A 14,859-nucleotide genomic window follows, 5' to 3' on the forward strand; every position below is an offset into this window, starting at 1 on the left:
TATTGCCCTTTATAGTCAATTTTTAACCATTTTTCGTAAATTTTTGTAATCTTTTACCAAAATTTTCTCCTCTGAATCTACTAAGAAAAATTTAACCAAACTTGTCCACAATCATCATTAGGGTATCTAGTTTAAAAATGTGTCCGATGACCCTGCCCGCGAACCAAGATGGCCGACATGGCTAAAAAATAGAACATAGGGTAAAATGCAGTTTTTGGCTCATATCTCTGAAACCAAAGCATTTAGAGCAAATCTGATGAGGATAAAATTGTTCATCAGGTCAAGATCTATCTGCCCATAAATTTTCAGACCAATCAGGCAACACATTGTTGGGTTGCTGCCCCTGAATTGGAAATTTTAAGAAAATTTTGCAGCTTTTGGTTATTATCTTGAATATTATTATAGATAGAGATAAACTGTGAACAGCAATAATGTACAGCAAAGCAAGATCTACAAATAAGCCAACATGACCAAATTTGTCAATTGACCCCTTAAGGAGTTGTTGCCCTTTATAGTCAATTTTTTACAATTTTCATAAATTTTGTAAATTTTTGTAAATTTTTACAAAATATTTTCCACTGTAACTACTTGGCCAAGTTCATTATAGATAGAGATAATTGTAAGCAGCAAGAATGTTCAGTAAAGTAAGATCTACAAACACATCACGAATCACCAAAACACAATTTTGTCATGAATCCATCTGTGTCCTTTGTTTAATATGCACATAGACCAAGGTGAGCAACACAGGCTCTTTAGAGCCTCTAGTTTAGCCATGTCGGCCATCTTGGTTCGCGGGCGAGGTCATCGGACACATTTTTTAAATTAGATACCCTAATGATGATTGTGGACAAGTTTGGTTAAATTTGTCAGAGTAGTTTCAAAGGAGAAGATTTTTGTAAAAGATTACAAAAATTTACGAAAAATGGTTAAAAATTGACTATAAAGGGCAATAACTCCTTAAGGGGTCAATTGACCATTTTGGCCACTTGACTTATTTGTAGATCTTACTTTGCTGAACATTATTGCTGTTTACAGTTTATCTCTATCTATAATAATATTCAAGATAATAACCAAAAACTGCCAAATTTCCTTAAAATTACCAATTCAGGGGCAGCAACCCAACAACGGGTTGTCCGATTCATCTGAAAATTTCAGGGCAGATAGATCTTGACCTGATAAACAATTTTACCCAATGTCAGATTTGTTCTAAATGCTTTGGTTTCAGAGATATAAGCCAAAATCTATATTTTACCCCTATGTTCTATTTTTAGCCATGGTGGCCATCTTGGTTGGTTGGCCGGGTCACCGCACACTTTTTTAGCTCACCTGCCCGAAGGGCCAAGTGAGCTTTTCTCATCACTTTGCGTCCGTCATCCGTCTTCCGTCGTCGTCGTCGTCCGGCGTCGTCTGTTAACTTTTACAAAAATCTTCTCCTCTGAAACCACTGGGCCAAATTTAACCAAACTTGGCCACAATCATCATTAGGGTATCTAGTTTAAAAATGTGTCCGATGACCCAGCCAACCAACCAAGATGGCCGCCATGGCTAAAAATAGAACATAGGGGTAAAATGTAGATTTTGGCTTATATCTCTGAAACCAAAGCATTTAGAGTAAATCTGACAAGGGTAAAACTGATTATCAAGTCAAGATCTATCTGCCCTGAAATTTTCAGACAAATCTGACAACCTGCTGTTGGGTTGATGACCCTGAATTGGTAATTTTAAGGAAATTTTGCCGTTTTTGGTTATTATCTTGAATATTATTATAGATAGAGTTAAACTGTAAACAGCAATAATGTTAAGCAAAGTAAGATCTACAAATAAGTTGTCATGACCAAAATTGTCAGTCGACCCCGTTAGGAGTTATTGCCCTTAATAGTCAATTTTTAACAATTTTTTGTAAATTTTTGTTATCTTTTACAAAAATCTTCTTCTCTGAAACTACTAAGACAAATTTAACCATACTTGGCAATAATCATTATTAGGATATCTAGTTTAAAAAATTTGTCCGATGACCCCGCCTTCCAACCATCATGGCTGACTTGGTAAAAAATAGAACATAGGGGGAAAATGCAGTTTTTGGTTTATATCTCTGAAACTAAAGCATTTAGAGCAAATCTGACAGGTGGCAAAAATGTTCATCAGATTTAGATTTATCTGCCCTGAAATTTTCAGACGAATCTGACAACCTGTTGTTGGGTTGCTGCCCCTGAGTTAGTAATTTTACAAAAATTTTGCAGTTGTTATTATCTTAGATATCATTATAATATCTAATATCTAATACTATTAATTATGATTTTAACCTTATTTTACATGATTTCCAAAGCATCAGTAAATACAGGTGAGCAACACAGGCTCTTGAGAGCCTCTTGTTTAAACTAGATACCCCAATGATGATTGTGGCCAAGTTGGTTAAATTTGGCCAAGTAGTTTCAGAGGAGAAGATTTTTGTAAAAGTTAACGGACGACAGACAACGACGGACAAGGGACGCCAAGTGATGAGAAAAGCTCACTTGGCCCTTTGGGCCAGGTGAGCTAAAAAGGGGGATTTTCCAGTTTTGCGACAATTACTCAAAAATGCTTTGAGCAGTTTTCATGAAACTTTGGTGACTGGTTTATATCTATTGAAAAAGCGATGGGCGTATCATGCGCTCATTGGGCAGCTGTTTATTATTTCTTCCTTATGACATGACATAGGCTGTTAATTTGCTCAGTATAATGAACATACTATCAAATAATTCAACATGTTTAAATGATAAAGTACATTCTCCTGGTTTTATATTGTTTATTTCTAGTTTTAAACAGAAATTCTATTAATTTCCTTTTGCAATCCTCAAGGTTTAAATATGAAATATTAAACTGATAATACTAAAGAAATATAATTCATAGACAGTATGCACATTTTCAGTACAAAAATTAAAGCAATATGAATGGGGAAGTAAATTTTATGAAGTATTCCTTGATGACAATGACTATGGACTGTTCGTCAATAGGATGGTGCATGATGTATCTTAAGTCTCCCTATGAATTGTAAATAAAACGAAAATAGAAAGGAAGTTACATGGATTTGTCAAGTGAATTAAATCACTCATATATTGAATACTTGTTAGTTTATATCTTTAACTGGTTGCTGAAAAATTACTAATATTTACAGAAAAAAACCAATAAAGAATAACTTTTTACAAAAGATCAGGCATTTTTTAAATTTAAAAACAAGAAAATTATTCAAATATGCAATTCTCATATGACAGAAATAATTGTAGAAATCAATACACTTACTTAATATGACTAAATATGTAAAAACTCCAGTCAATGTAAAAAGATTTAAATTAGGAGAAAATACACACTGACTTCCTTAATAAAAGCTCTTCAATCATACAGCGGTATATGATCATATCCATCTGTTTTTGAACTAATGATATGCGTCAGATACACAATGTGGTGCTTGTAAATTTAATTATAATATTTCACAGGTGTTCCAGTGAGTTTGTCAAGAACACAAGAACCTGTAGAATCATACAGATTATTGAAGTTCTTCCTGATTCTGTGGAAATGGTTGGAATATATCAAAACAGACTGGTCTAAGAGGAAGTTCCAGAAAGAACAGATAGACAACACAATGTTACATAGAGAAGTCTGGTAAGGTTGGAATACAGAATGATAGACACTTTATGTATATTTTTTAGTTCCTAACATAAATCTTTCAGACTGCAAGATGTATAACTGTTCTTGTTTTGTTGTTGATTTACAGAAATTAAAAGGATTCTGTTTCAGATATCAAGGTTGAAAATCTTCAAAATTAGAATAACATCATTATAAGTGGGTCTCATTGGAGTCTAAGCGTGACGTGGGATTGGCCGATTTTTTGTAAGCGTGACATGTGAAAGTAAAATTATTGTGTATGAAAAGGGGAAACGAAGCCTGATTGGACACATGAAATTACAAGCATTATCATTACAATTATAAGCGGGATACTGGAATCTGACAGAACAATAAGTGGGATCCGGGATCAGACCCCTCCAATGAAACCCCGTTATAACATAGTCAGCTGATACATTGGTTTGAATACCCTTTCTATACATAAGCATGATTTCTTGGGAGTCATACCATCTGTGGTCCTAACATCAGGTGAAGGAGGATTTAAGTGTTATTCCAAGCAAGGTCAAACCAAATTGTTGTTTGCTGCTTCTTTGCCAAGCACATGGTCATAAGGAGTTAGACCAAAGAATGGTCAGCATGGAGTCAGAATAGTGCATGCAAATAGGGTTATATGTCTTCCCAAACACTGACAACTTGTGTCCTGGTATGTTAAAAATTTGACTCTGCATGTTGGTGATGTGTAATGCAGGGTTTGTCTTTACTAAGATGTCCTTAACCAGAATATTTTTTTCATTAAGCAGTCATTAATCTTGACAGTAAAACAAGTTAGTAAGGGTATCCATCAGACTTCAGCAAGTATCTGCATTTCTAGTATGGCAGAAATAATTGAAGAGACTGTTGAACTGTATTGTTGTGATAGCAGGTCCATATGATCTGTACATATAGAATTTTACCCAGAACTCCTATCAAAACCATTGACAATTGCAGATTAACACGAAAATGATGGAGTGATAGAAACAAAATGATCTTTCTTTATATCTTTTCAGTAAACTATACAAAACTGATATCTTATTACCAGTTCTACAGAATGTTGCTAGACGTTTGGGTCAGGGTGAGCTGTACGAGGGTATAGCTTTAGACACAGAACCTCTAGTCATGCCTAGAGGGGCATCAGAAATAGAAGTCAGATCTAAGCAGGTAGGTCTTCCTGTTGATATGGTAGATGTTTTCCTCTCCTTCAGAAAGTTGAAAGACATTTAGTACAAGACAAAGTAACAATGAAAGTAAATGATCTAAATTATATACATAATAAAAATGATAGATTATTTCCAGAGTCATTTTCATTGACTTGTTCATAGTTCATAGTCATCACTGAAAACAGCTTTTCTATAAATACATTATCATGAAATACAATGTTTATGTCATTATATTTTTTTTCAGCCAAATTTTTTTTTTTTAATTGTTATGTACTGTGGGTCAAGTGACAGTTATTTGGTATAGACAGGTTTTTCCGATTATCTGCCTTAGTTTGTGACGCGACTCATAGGCGTCGTCGTAGTACGATCGCCATTACAACCGTGAAAAAATATAAGATATAGATCTATATGCCCTGACCGCATATAATTAAATGTAAACACAAGAATGTGAAGTCGTACTTGACCTCGGCAAAATTATATGTGCTATAAATAATAAAGTAATTAGATAAGGATTCTAAGTGTATTGCAGGCCAGGTGTCGTGTCCTTAAAATATAGCTGTATTTGATATGTTACACGCGGGACATAATAAATTTTATACGAATACTAATCCCAGGTTACATGTCGATTACAATCATTTGGTAATCATAATATTAATAATTATAACGCATACATAAATAAAAAATAAATAGTCTTGACCGGTCGAATATGTGATATATCAGAAAAACCAGGGTGCAATTTTATCAAATCATAGAAATTTCTGTGGTCAGACCTATAATGAGACAGTCCTAAAAATTAACAACCCACTTATCATACGGTCCTACAGAGACGAGAGTTTTGTGATTTTTGCTTGACTCACGTATAATGCTGATCAGAACTGAGTTACATTTTCGTATTACTTTGGTGTCCGCATGAATTGCGCTATATGCTATCGATGCGTTGGGCCATATGTAGATATGTCTTTGCGATTAGAATATGGGCTTAAGAAGTTTTGAACTTTCACGGCCCATGTCCTATAGTTATTATGTGTTCGATTCCAATTTCTTTTACAGAAAATTACTCGACATACAACTACTATAGTATGTATAGTATATAACATCATGATCCAGCCCGTGCTTAATATAAATGAATGCCATTAAACCACCAAAGACTCCAACATGTAAATTCAAAGCGATGATGAGTTATGTTTTAGAAGCGTCATTAAGTGTTTTGCCAACTCCCCTCCCAACCACTCCAAAACAGAGGTCTCGTAGATTTTCATCCCTAATCCGTATTAAACTCTTATATAAGTCCCCGATGTATATAATACAGTGAAATACAGTATTACAATATAACATTAGGGGTGTATATCGGACCGTCGGACTACTGAAGTGTCGGAATTTAAGGTTGTCGGATTACCGGTATAGCTACGCTTTCGTAGGTTCTAGTAAACTATTTGATTACCAAGAGTTAGACCTTTGAAAAATCTTTTCTAATGTATAAAATTTTAGAATTCATGCACAGAATAATCTACTGAGGAAAGTTCAAATCAACAGAAGTAACTGTATATGTCTTATAAAGAAAATAAAGCCAGGAATAAAATATTTTACAAGCCTTACTTTTCGAAATATTAAAGCGCCGTCCCAAATAACCAAATATCAAACTAAGTATTATCCTCATCAGTAGGATCGAGCAACAGCTGATCTGCAATATCGTAGTTGAAAATTAAATTGTGTAGTAATTCCACTAAAGTAAAGAAAACTTAGTTACATAAATATACAATAAGGCGTCACTGTCATTCATAATATTTCTTAAACGGTTGAAGAGGTTCCCCCTGGAATCAAACGAGGGCAGTCATTGTGCAACTCGTTGTGTAATTCGCATATTGATTTTTTCCACACCTGAAGTTTTTTACGATTATTTGTACAACTATTAACTGCACAAGAAATGCTTCCATGTTTTTTATAACTTTCGGCAGCATCCATAGTAAAATAAATCAGAAAATGAAAGAAATACAAATGAAAACAGAAAATCGATAATGTTTTGATCAATACACGTGCGTTATTTTTCACGGTTGTAATGGCGGATCGGTCACGTGAGATGTTAATGGATGCGCCCATGTTTTCTAGGTCAATTACAGATAAACCCGTCTATACTTATGTCGATTTTAGTGACATGTCTTCATTATAAATAAGGGGGCCTCGGTGGCCGAGTGGTCTAAGTAGTTACTACTGTAATCACTAGCCAGTCAACACTGAGGTTGTGAGTTCGAACCCTGCTCATGCAGGTGCACTCGACTCCAATCTTAATTGACTATATAGCTAGGATTGTCTGTTTTCCTACCAAAAGTTGGTAACTGGCCGCCACGAAATAGCCCAAAAGCGGTGCTTAAAAGTGGCGTTAAAACACCAAAAATCAAAAATCAAATCAATATAAATAAAATAATGTGTCATATTTTGTCAAAGTCAATAGAATGCTTCAACCCAGCATCACAATAAAAGCGGAATAAGACAAAACTGAATTTGCCAATTTGGAGAAATCTCTTTTTGAACTTATTTTAATGTAATGTCAACAACAAGCACCACTTTTTCTTTGTACTTCCCTGTACTTGAGGTTTTATATAGTGGACATGAACATACATTCAGCAATGTTATTTTTTTTTAATGAAAAATGAAACATGAGAATCCAGAATTTGAAGAAAACCATATACTTTGAATGGTGGTAGAATCTTACTTTAGAAATAATTCATGGGGGCTTGAATATATCGTGATTTTACCGCGGGTTGGCCCTTTATGACAAATATTTTACCCTGAGCGATAGCGAGGGGTAAAATATCGGCATAAAGGGACAACCCGTAGTAAAATCACGATATATTCAAGCCCCCATGAATTATTTTGATTCTAATAGGACAAATACGGCAATTCTTTTGGATCAAAGCGCTCTAGGTGAAGGCATTATTTGCCGTTCCCATAAATAAACGCACTATTAAATTGACGTAAAAGAACGAAGCAAACTGAATAAATGGCATGCTTTAACTATTTACAATGACATATTTAGATAGGTTTGAATGAATCTAAATGATAATTGTATTTATATATCTTATATGGAAACAAAAAATGGCTTATATAACACATTTTAGCATCGTTTGTTTACGTTTCCTTGTTGTGATGATTTTTGGTTTCACAAGCGTGTATTTTCCCGTAAAATGCTTATATTCTTACGTCATCGTTCTATGACGTCGGGTAGCTCATTCATAAAAAAGCATATGACGCGGGAGTACGATCGGAGCAGCCCAAACAATATATTCATATTTTACCACGGGTGTGTACTCAAAGCGTTTGAAGAACGTCATGTTAGAATATTTCTTTGACTCTATTTATGAAATGTTACACACCAGTATAATTTTTGAAATAGATATCAATCAAAATATTAAGTTGTATATTGAGACAAGAAATTCAGTAGTTCAGAAATTGTTAGCAATTTCAGGGATTTGGAATTTTGACATGTTATTATGTATAACATTGTGATTGAGTAATGAATATGTTCAAATGCATGTTTGTATATATTTTTTCTTCTTGTTTACCACCACAATTTACTGTGCAGCGACTCTTTTCACAAAAAATCTTAAGAGTAAAAATACTCGTAAGTCATACACATTTCAGTATAACTTACGATCAATTTTAATCGTAAGATTTTTTGTGAAAAGAGTCGCTGATTGTTTTCTTAATAAATGAAATATGCAGACAGCAAATAACGCTTGGTAAAATGGAAACATTATGGCCGTCTAATTAAGTATAAAATATACCATACACATATTTCTGCATGTGTATATTGCTTTAACTTGGAATAATGTTTAATAATATTTATGTATTATTACAGCTTGTACGACTAATGGAATTACTCGAGGTAAACATGATAACAGAACTAAGGAAGAAACTGGCTAAGGAACTAAGTTTGACAATTGCTGAGAGAGTAAGGGAGGAGTCTGTTAATGCTACTGATCTGTGGAAGAAGCCTGTAATTGAAAGATTTATTGATTTAAATGATTCGTTGTTAAAGGGATTAGGAAGATCACATAAAAAATCCCGATGTCTAAAGTGTATATAATGTCTTTAGTTGTGATTTTTAATTTTAATGATGTTTTATATTTTTGGTGGTGGATTTGTTCGACATACGAAAGTATGGTTTCCCTATAAAGGGTGTAAAGATCCAAAGAAGAAGAAGATAAATGACATGATTTTTATTTATATTATAAAACTAATTGTTGTTTTTAAATTCAATGTATGACAAAGACAACGTGAAAATAAAAGTTTATACTTCCGTGGATATTGAATTTTCAGGTTAAAAACCATGGAATCAACAAATGGCACGCTGAAATGACAGTTACCTCAAAAAACAAAACAAACACATATTACTTGATCATCAACCAACTCGGGGATAATGTGTCAGTATACTCACATTGAGTGAAGGAGATTGTGGGATTTCATCCCCAGTCGGTTTAAAGCAAAGACTTTGAAATTAGTATATGTTGCATCTCCGTCAATCACAGCATTAAGAGGACGAGCAAACACTGGTCGGCTTGGAGTCATAATAATGTGTTCAAAGGGGGTACCATCTTCCTGTGGACTAATACATTGTTAACTAGCATGTCAGTCTAGTATAAAACAGGATCCAGTCGCTTAATGTAACATTTTTCAGTCCTGAATTTGTATAAATTTTGCCACTGGACATTAAACAACCATCCATCCGTCATCATCATATAACTTGATCACTTACAAAAGAAATTTTGAATAGAATTTGAAGACATAAGTTTTGGTATTTTGTAGGTAATGAAGGAAAGCTTTACATTGACCAAACCACATATTGCCGATACTTTTGTCACTCAGCTGATGGCCAATTGTCAAGAAAATGATGATGAAATCACATTCTCTAAAGAACATTTAAACAACTGTTTCAGTGAACTGGCCAGGAATGTCATGACTAGAGAGAGACATAATTATGAAAGGTAGAGTGCTCTTCAACTCTGTACTCTTTTGGCCTCACATCATCACTGATGAGTCTTTTATAGACGAAACACGCTTCTGGCTTAGAAAATTTTAATCCTGGTATCTATGATGAGTTTATTCATATACTGATGTTGGATACCATACATAGAATTGCTAAATTGTATCAATATAAAGAGATGTATCAGTGTAGATAAAAATGATGCAGCAACCCAACATCAACGCTTCATTAAATTTAGAAATAACCATATTTACCATCCAGCAAAAATATTTGATACATACTGCTTAACTGCAGACTCTTAAAAAAAGATATTTTTTTCTGTAGAGGTCCAGTTAATTTACAGTTAAAGTTTTAAGGCTTAATTTGGTAAGGGTTTTGTTTCACATGAAAATGAATAAAAGACAAGATTAAGGTAAGATTACTGGTTATAAGCACTTTGACCCTATACTGTTAACGATCATATAAAGTAAAACAAGTTCCTCGGTTCAGTTCACTAGCTATAACGATAAGGAGGGAGAGTGTTTCTATTTTTTATATTTTGAAGAAGACCAATTTTACCTGTGTAACAATGATATATGAAATTGATGTCGCTTTGTGATAAACACTTTACATACTATTAATAACTTAATTAAAAGCTATCATTAATATTTTCGTGGTTTTGATAGATAAAAGTTCTTTTTAATTTCAGTTACTCTATGTATTATGAGAACCTTTTAAGAGTTCATCATCAGCTTTTGTACCAAAGAGAACAGGTATTTATGTTATCTTAAACTTTGTTTTAACATGTTGCTCACATAATTTATTTTATAAAGTTCCAGTCATTTTATAAAAGTATCAGTGATTTGCACTGATAAACAACTTTGATTCAATGAAGTCTAATCGCATTCCAAGTCAGCTCTTTTGTATGGAGTTGATATATATTATCATATACATGGATACAAAGGGAAAATATTTAATAAAAGAATTTTTTTTGGAAAATCAGCAAACTCCACCAAAAAAAGAAGATTTTAAAACAAACATAAATAACACTGAAAAAACCACAGATAAACTAAAATATAGTATCATCAAAAATAAAAATAATGTGTAGCATTAGACTTAATGACACCTACACATTTGTAAACAGTAGCAAGGTATCTGTGATCAAAGTAAATTTGTAATAGTCACTTGTTCAAAATATACATTTATTGTGCTATAAAGATTTTCTTCCAAAACTTTTGGTTGGTTAGCATTCATCAGTAAATATTACATGCATATTCATGATGAATAATTTCTTACAGGAAGTAAAACAGTTGAGAGGTCAGTTAAACAGTGCACAGAGGGACATTATGGTGGAAGTTCAGACACATCTAGCCGAAAATGTTTATGACTTGTTGATGGGTAGGTTTATATATACTAGAATAGAGAATGGAAACAGGAATGTGTCTAAGAGTTAACAACCAGACCAAAGAGCTGAAAACAGGCCCAATGGGTCTTTCAACCCTGCAGGAAAATCATGCACCCGGTGCAGGCTTCAACTGGCCCCTAAATAATAATGTATACTAGTTCAGTAAAATTGACGACACACTTATCTCTGAAACATATAAATAAACCAAAATAAGAAAAGTACACAAGACTAACAAGGTAAAGAGATTCCTGACTAGGGACAGGCACAATAATGAAGCAGGGTTAAACATGTTTTGTGAGATCCCTCCCCTATACCTGTAGCCAATGTGGAATAAACAAACACACATCAATACGCACAGTAAAACTCAGTTCAGAAACATCTCGCTGAAAATGTTAACGACTTTTTGAAGGTGAAGCTCACATATAAGATCAGACACCTCGAAGAAAGTGTTTTTGATTGTTTATGGTTAGATTCAAAATATTAACTTTACTCTGTTGAAAATGAACTCTGTTGCATTAACTTTTTTAATGTTTTTGGATTGAATATATTTTGTTGTATGACAAAACCAAATTTTAGAAAAAAATTACTGTTTCAGAATTAACTAAATTTTTCAGAAAAAAATCTCAAAAACATACTTTACTATGAACAAATAATTTTGTAAAAAATATTTCCGTACTCCATGTATACCTTACAATAAAATTATTTTTATTTACCTGTGTATGTTATTTTATTTGGCAGCATTTGGCCAAGGTTATGGTTGTCTTTCTGATTTTGTTTTACATCTAACCCCCTTGTTTTATTAATTTTGTATTTACATTGTGTCATAGATCAAATTTATTCGTTCAGTGTATGTTCACTTGTTTTTGTTAATATGTCTTTTGATTGAGTTAAGCAATTGCAATTGATATTTTATAGTGTGTCTTTCTATGTTGTGATGTTACACTTTTGTTTCAGGTTAGGGTGAAGGTTAGTGCCTATTAAAACGTTTAAACCCGCTGCATTTGTTTGCACCTGTCCTAAGTCAGGAACTTGATGTTCAGTGGTTGTCGCTTGTTGATGTGGTTCATAAGTGTTTCTTGTTTCTCGTTTTTTATATAGATTAGACCGTTGGTTTTCCTGTTTGAATGGTTTTACACTAGTCATTTTTGGGGTCCTTTATAGCTTGCTGTTTGGTGTGAGCCAAGGCTCCGTGTTGAAGAACGTACTTTGACATGTAATGGTTTACTTTTACAAATTGTGACTTTGATGAAGAGTTGTCTCATTGGCACTCATACCACATCTTCTTATATCTATTTGTCTATTTATGACTGACATTGACAAATCAAGGTTTTCATATGGAAAATATATTTCATCAGTAGATTTCATTCTATAGCTTCAAATATATTCAACATATGCAACAATTTAGTGGGGTTTTCACTGTTAATACAATTGAATGAAAATATATAATATTTTTTTCTCAAAATTATATTCCTCTTTGAATCTCAATTATCTCGAAAAACATGCCAGGTGGGTGAAATATATATTTTTTGCTTTATTTTATCACCTTGCACTTTGATGACTTGACTGTTTACAGTAGTTGGTTAAAATTTCTTACCAGTTAAACAGTTTGGTTAGATAAAACAAATTACAATTTGGTAAGAATTTTAATTGATCTACTGTAGGTCAAGTCACAGCAATAGTTTGTAAGAACATAAATTTGTGTGACAAGTGTCTGATCTCAAAACAGTATGAGGATGTAGGACATAGTTTGTTTGATTGCACTATTCACATGTTACATTGTAGAAGTGACAGCACTGAGAGCTAAGGTACATGAAATGAGAGAAATGAGTCTGACACAGGAGGCTGATATTACAGACAGAGTCAGAAAACAGTATGAAGATGTGGTACACAGCTTATTTGATAGCACTGCCAAACTCAAACTGAGACTGGATGAATTCAGGTAGACGAGAAAGAAATTCATTCATGCTTGTCAAGTTACACAATTCATAACTGCATTTTAACTGTGATACCATCTATTTTGAAAGCATAATTTCAATCTTGGGATTAGTTGCATAAACAAATGAAACAATAGCTGTCAAATATCCTAAGGACACCCAATAATTTATTCTGTAGTTGCATCAGTAGGTGAGGGAAACGCAACATAATAATCTCTCCAAAGTATTTTACAGTAAGAGTTGGCCAAAAAGTATAATAGTCAAACCAGTTTGTTTCACTAATTGGCGGATGCATTTTGTCAGTCATGCTTAAATTCCAATTTGTTCAACATTAATTTACTCTGTTTAGTTGATTCAAAAATCTTGGTTTACTGGTGTATATTTTTTAGTCACCTCAAAAAAAATATACATGAATTAGCTCCTGTTTACAAAATTGAAGTCTGATTTTCATATCTGATGTTTTTATCATGCAATCAAATTAGTTTCAGTACATAGACAGTTAGACATTTTCCATTTTCAGACATGAAATTCATGAAGATGTGAATACAGAGATTAACGTTACTCGTAAAGATGCATTAAATGAAATGGATGAAGTCAGGAACAAAAGTGAACAGGAAGCAGGCATGTATATTGTTTAAAACTGGATTAATTTGTGTATTAGATGCCTTATTATCCCAAGTTTCCTAACCCATTAATTACATGTGTAAGAATTGAGCTGTCAAGTTTGATATGGTTGAGGCATGATTCAAAAGATGTTTTTATCAAATTCCAATTCCCTGATAAATTAATTTTCATGTGTTTGTAAAATGAATGGAAAAGTGTTCAACACCTGGAATCTTTTATCTGCTACTTTATAGTAAAACTAACACTACATCATTTTAAAACATTGTAAAACTTAGGTAACCACTTTCATAAAATTTCTTAATAAATTATGTTTTCCAAGTCATTACTGCACATTTTTAACTCACTTGAGATTTGTACCAGTAATTTGATAAACCAGGATTTCAATATATGATAGAAAAACAAAGGATATAAGGTATCCATCCGTGACACAAAATCAGCACATGCACTGCAAAAACACACAAAAAGCAAAGGAACAGCACTTTTATTGCTGTTCTTCATCTCAAAGTCACAGTGAGGCCTTTAATGCCCCTTTTCACTCATATTCCACACATTATCAATATAATATCACAATTACAGTGGATAAAAACATAGAATTATCAAAGGAGAATTTTAACCATTTAGAAATTGTAAAAAGTTTATTGATATCAGCACATCCAGAGTTCTCTTTGATATTGATGGGAAATTCTAAAATGTAGTATTAAGCGAGCAGCCATAATTCACTGATACTGAGAGTATCTGACAACCATATTTTAGTAGTACTTATAGCCTTAAGATTTGTATGTCAGAGTATAGATAAAGATATTTGATTTTACAGAAGACGAATTAATGAAGAGATATCTGGAGAAGTCTGACGATTTAAGAAATCTACAGTCAAATAATCATCAGTTAAACATGGGATTTATGAAAATGAAAGCAATGAATGGATGGAAACAGCAACATTTCCAAGTTAAATTCTTAAAGAAGGTTTGTATTTTAAATGAAGCTTGTCAGTTGGTTTACTTAATTTTGAAGGAATTGCTGCCATGGGATTTTGAAATTTATATGAAAATCATACTTGTCCACACTTTTTTTTTGCAAAAAATACAGATGTTGAGCTGATTATTTGGTACATAAACATAGACCAAATTTATGACTTTTTGA

The 14,859-nt window shown here is 33.0% G+C and overlaps 1 protein-coding gene across 18 annotated transcripts in view; it reads left to right on the plus strand.

Annotated features, from left to right (window-relative positions):
- LOC127707401 (uncharacterized) overlaps nt 1-14,859 on the plus strand; it is a 76,409-nt gene that overhangs the window by 52,799 nt on the left and 8,751 nt on the right. For all 18 annotated transcript variants that reach the window (XM_052211881.1, XM_052211900.1, XM_052211908.1 and 15 more), the window contains 9 exons: nt 3,474-3,639; nt 4,647-4,797; nt 8,653-8,790; nt 9,600-9,778; nt 10,466-10,529; nt 11,055-11,154; nt 12,944-13,100; nt 13,616-13,716; nt 14,534-14,682. In XM_052211881.1, the coding sequence (XP_052067841.1) occupies nt 3,474-3,639; nt 4,647-4,797; nt 8,653-8,790; nt 9,600-9,778; nt 10,466-10,529; nt 11,055-11,154; nt 12,944-13,100; nt 13,616-13,716; nt 14,534-14,682 (1,205 nt within the window). The remainder of the gene's footprint in view (nt 1-3,473; nt 3,640-4,646; nt 4,798-8,652; nt 8,791-9,599; nt 9,779-10,465; nt 10,530-11,054; nt 11,155-12,943; nt 13,101-13,615; nt 13,717-14,533; nt 14,683-14,859) is intronic.

Source organism: Mytilus californianus, unplaced genomic scaffold, assembly GCF_021869535.1.
Source record: "Mytilus californianus isolate M0D057914Y unplaced genomic scaffold, xbMytCali1.0.p SCAF_1, whole genome shotgun sequence".
Lineage (NCBI taxonomy): Eukaryota > Metazoa > Mollusca > Bivalvia > Mytilida > Mytilidae > Mytilus > Mytilus californianus.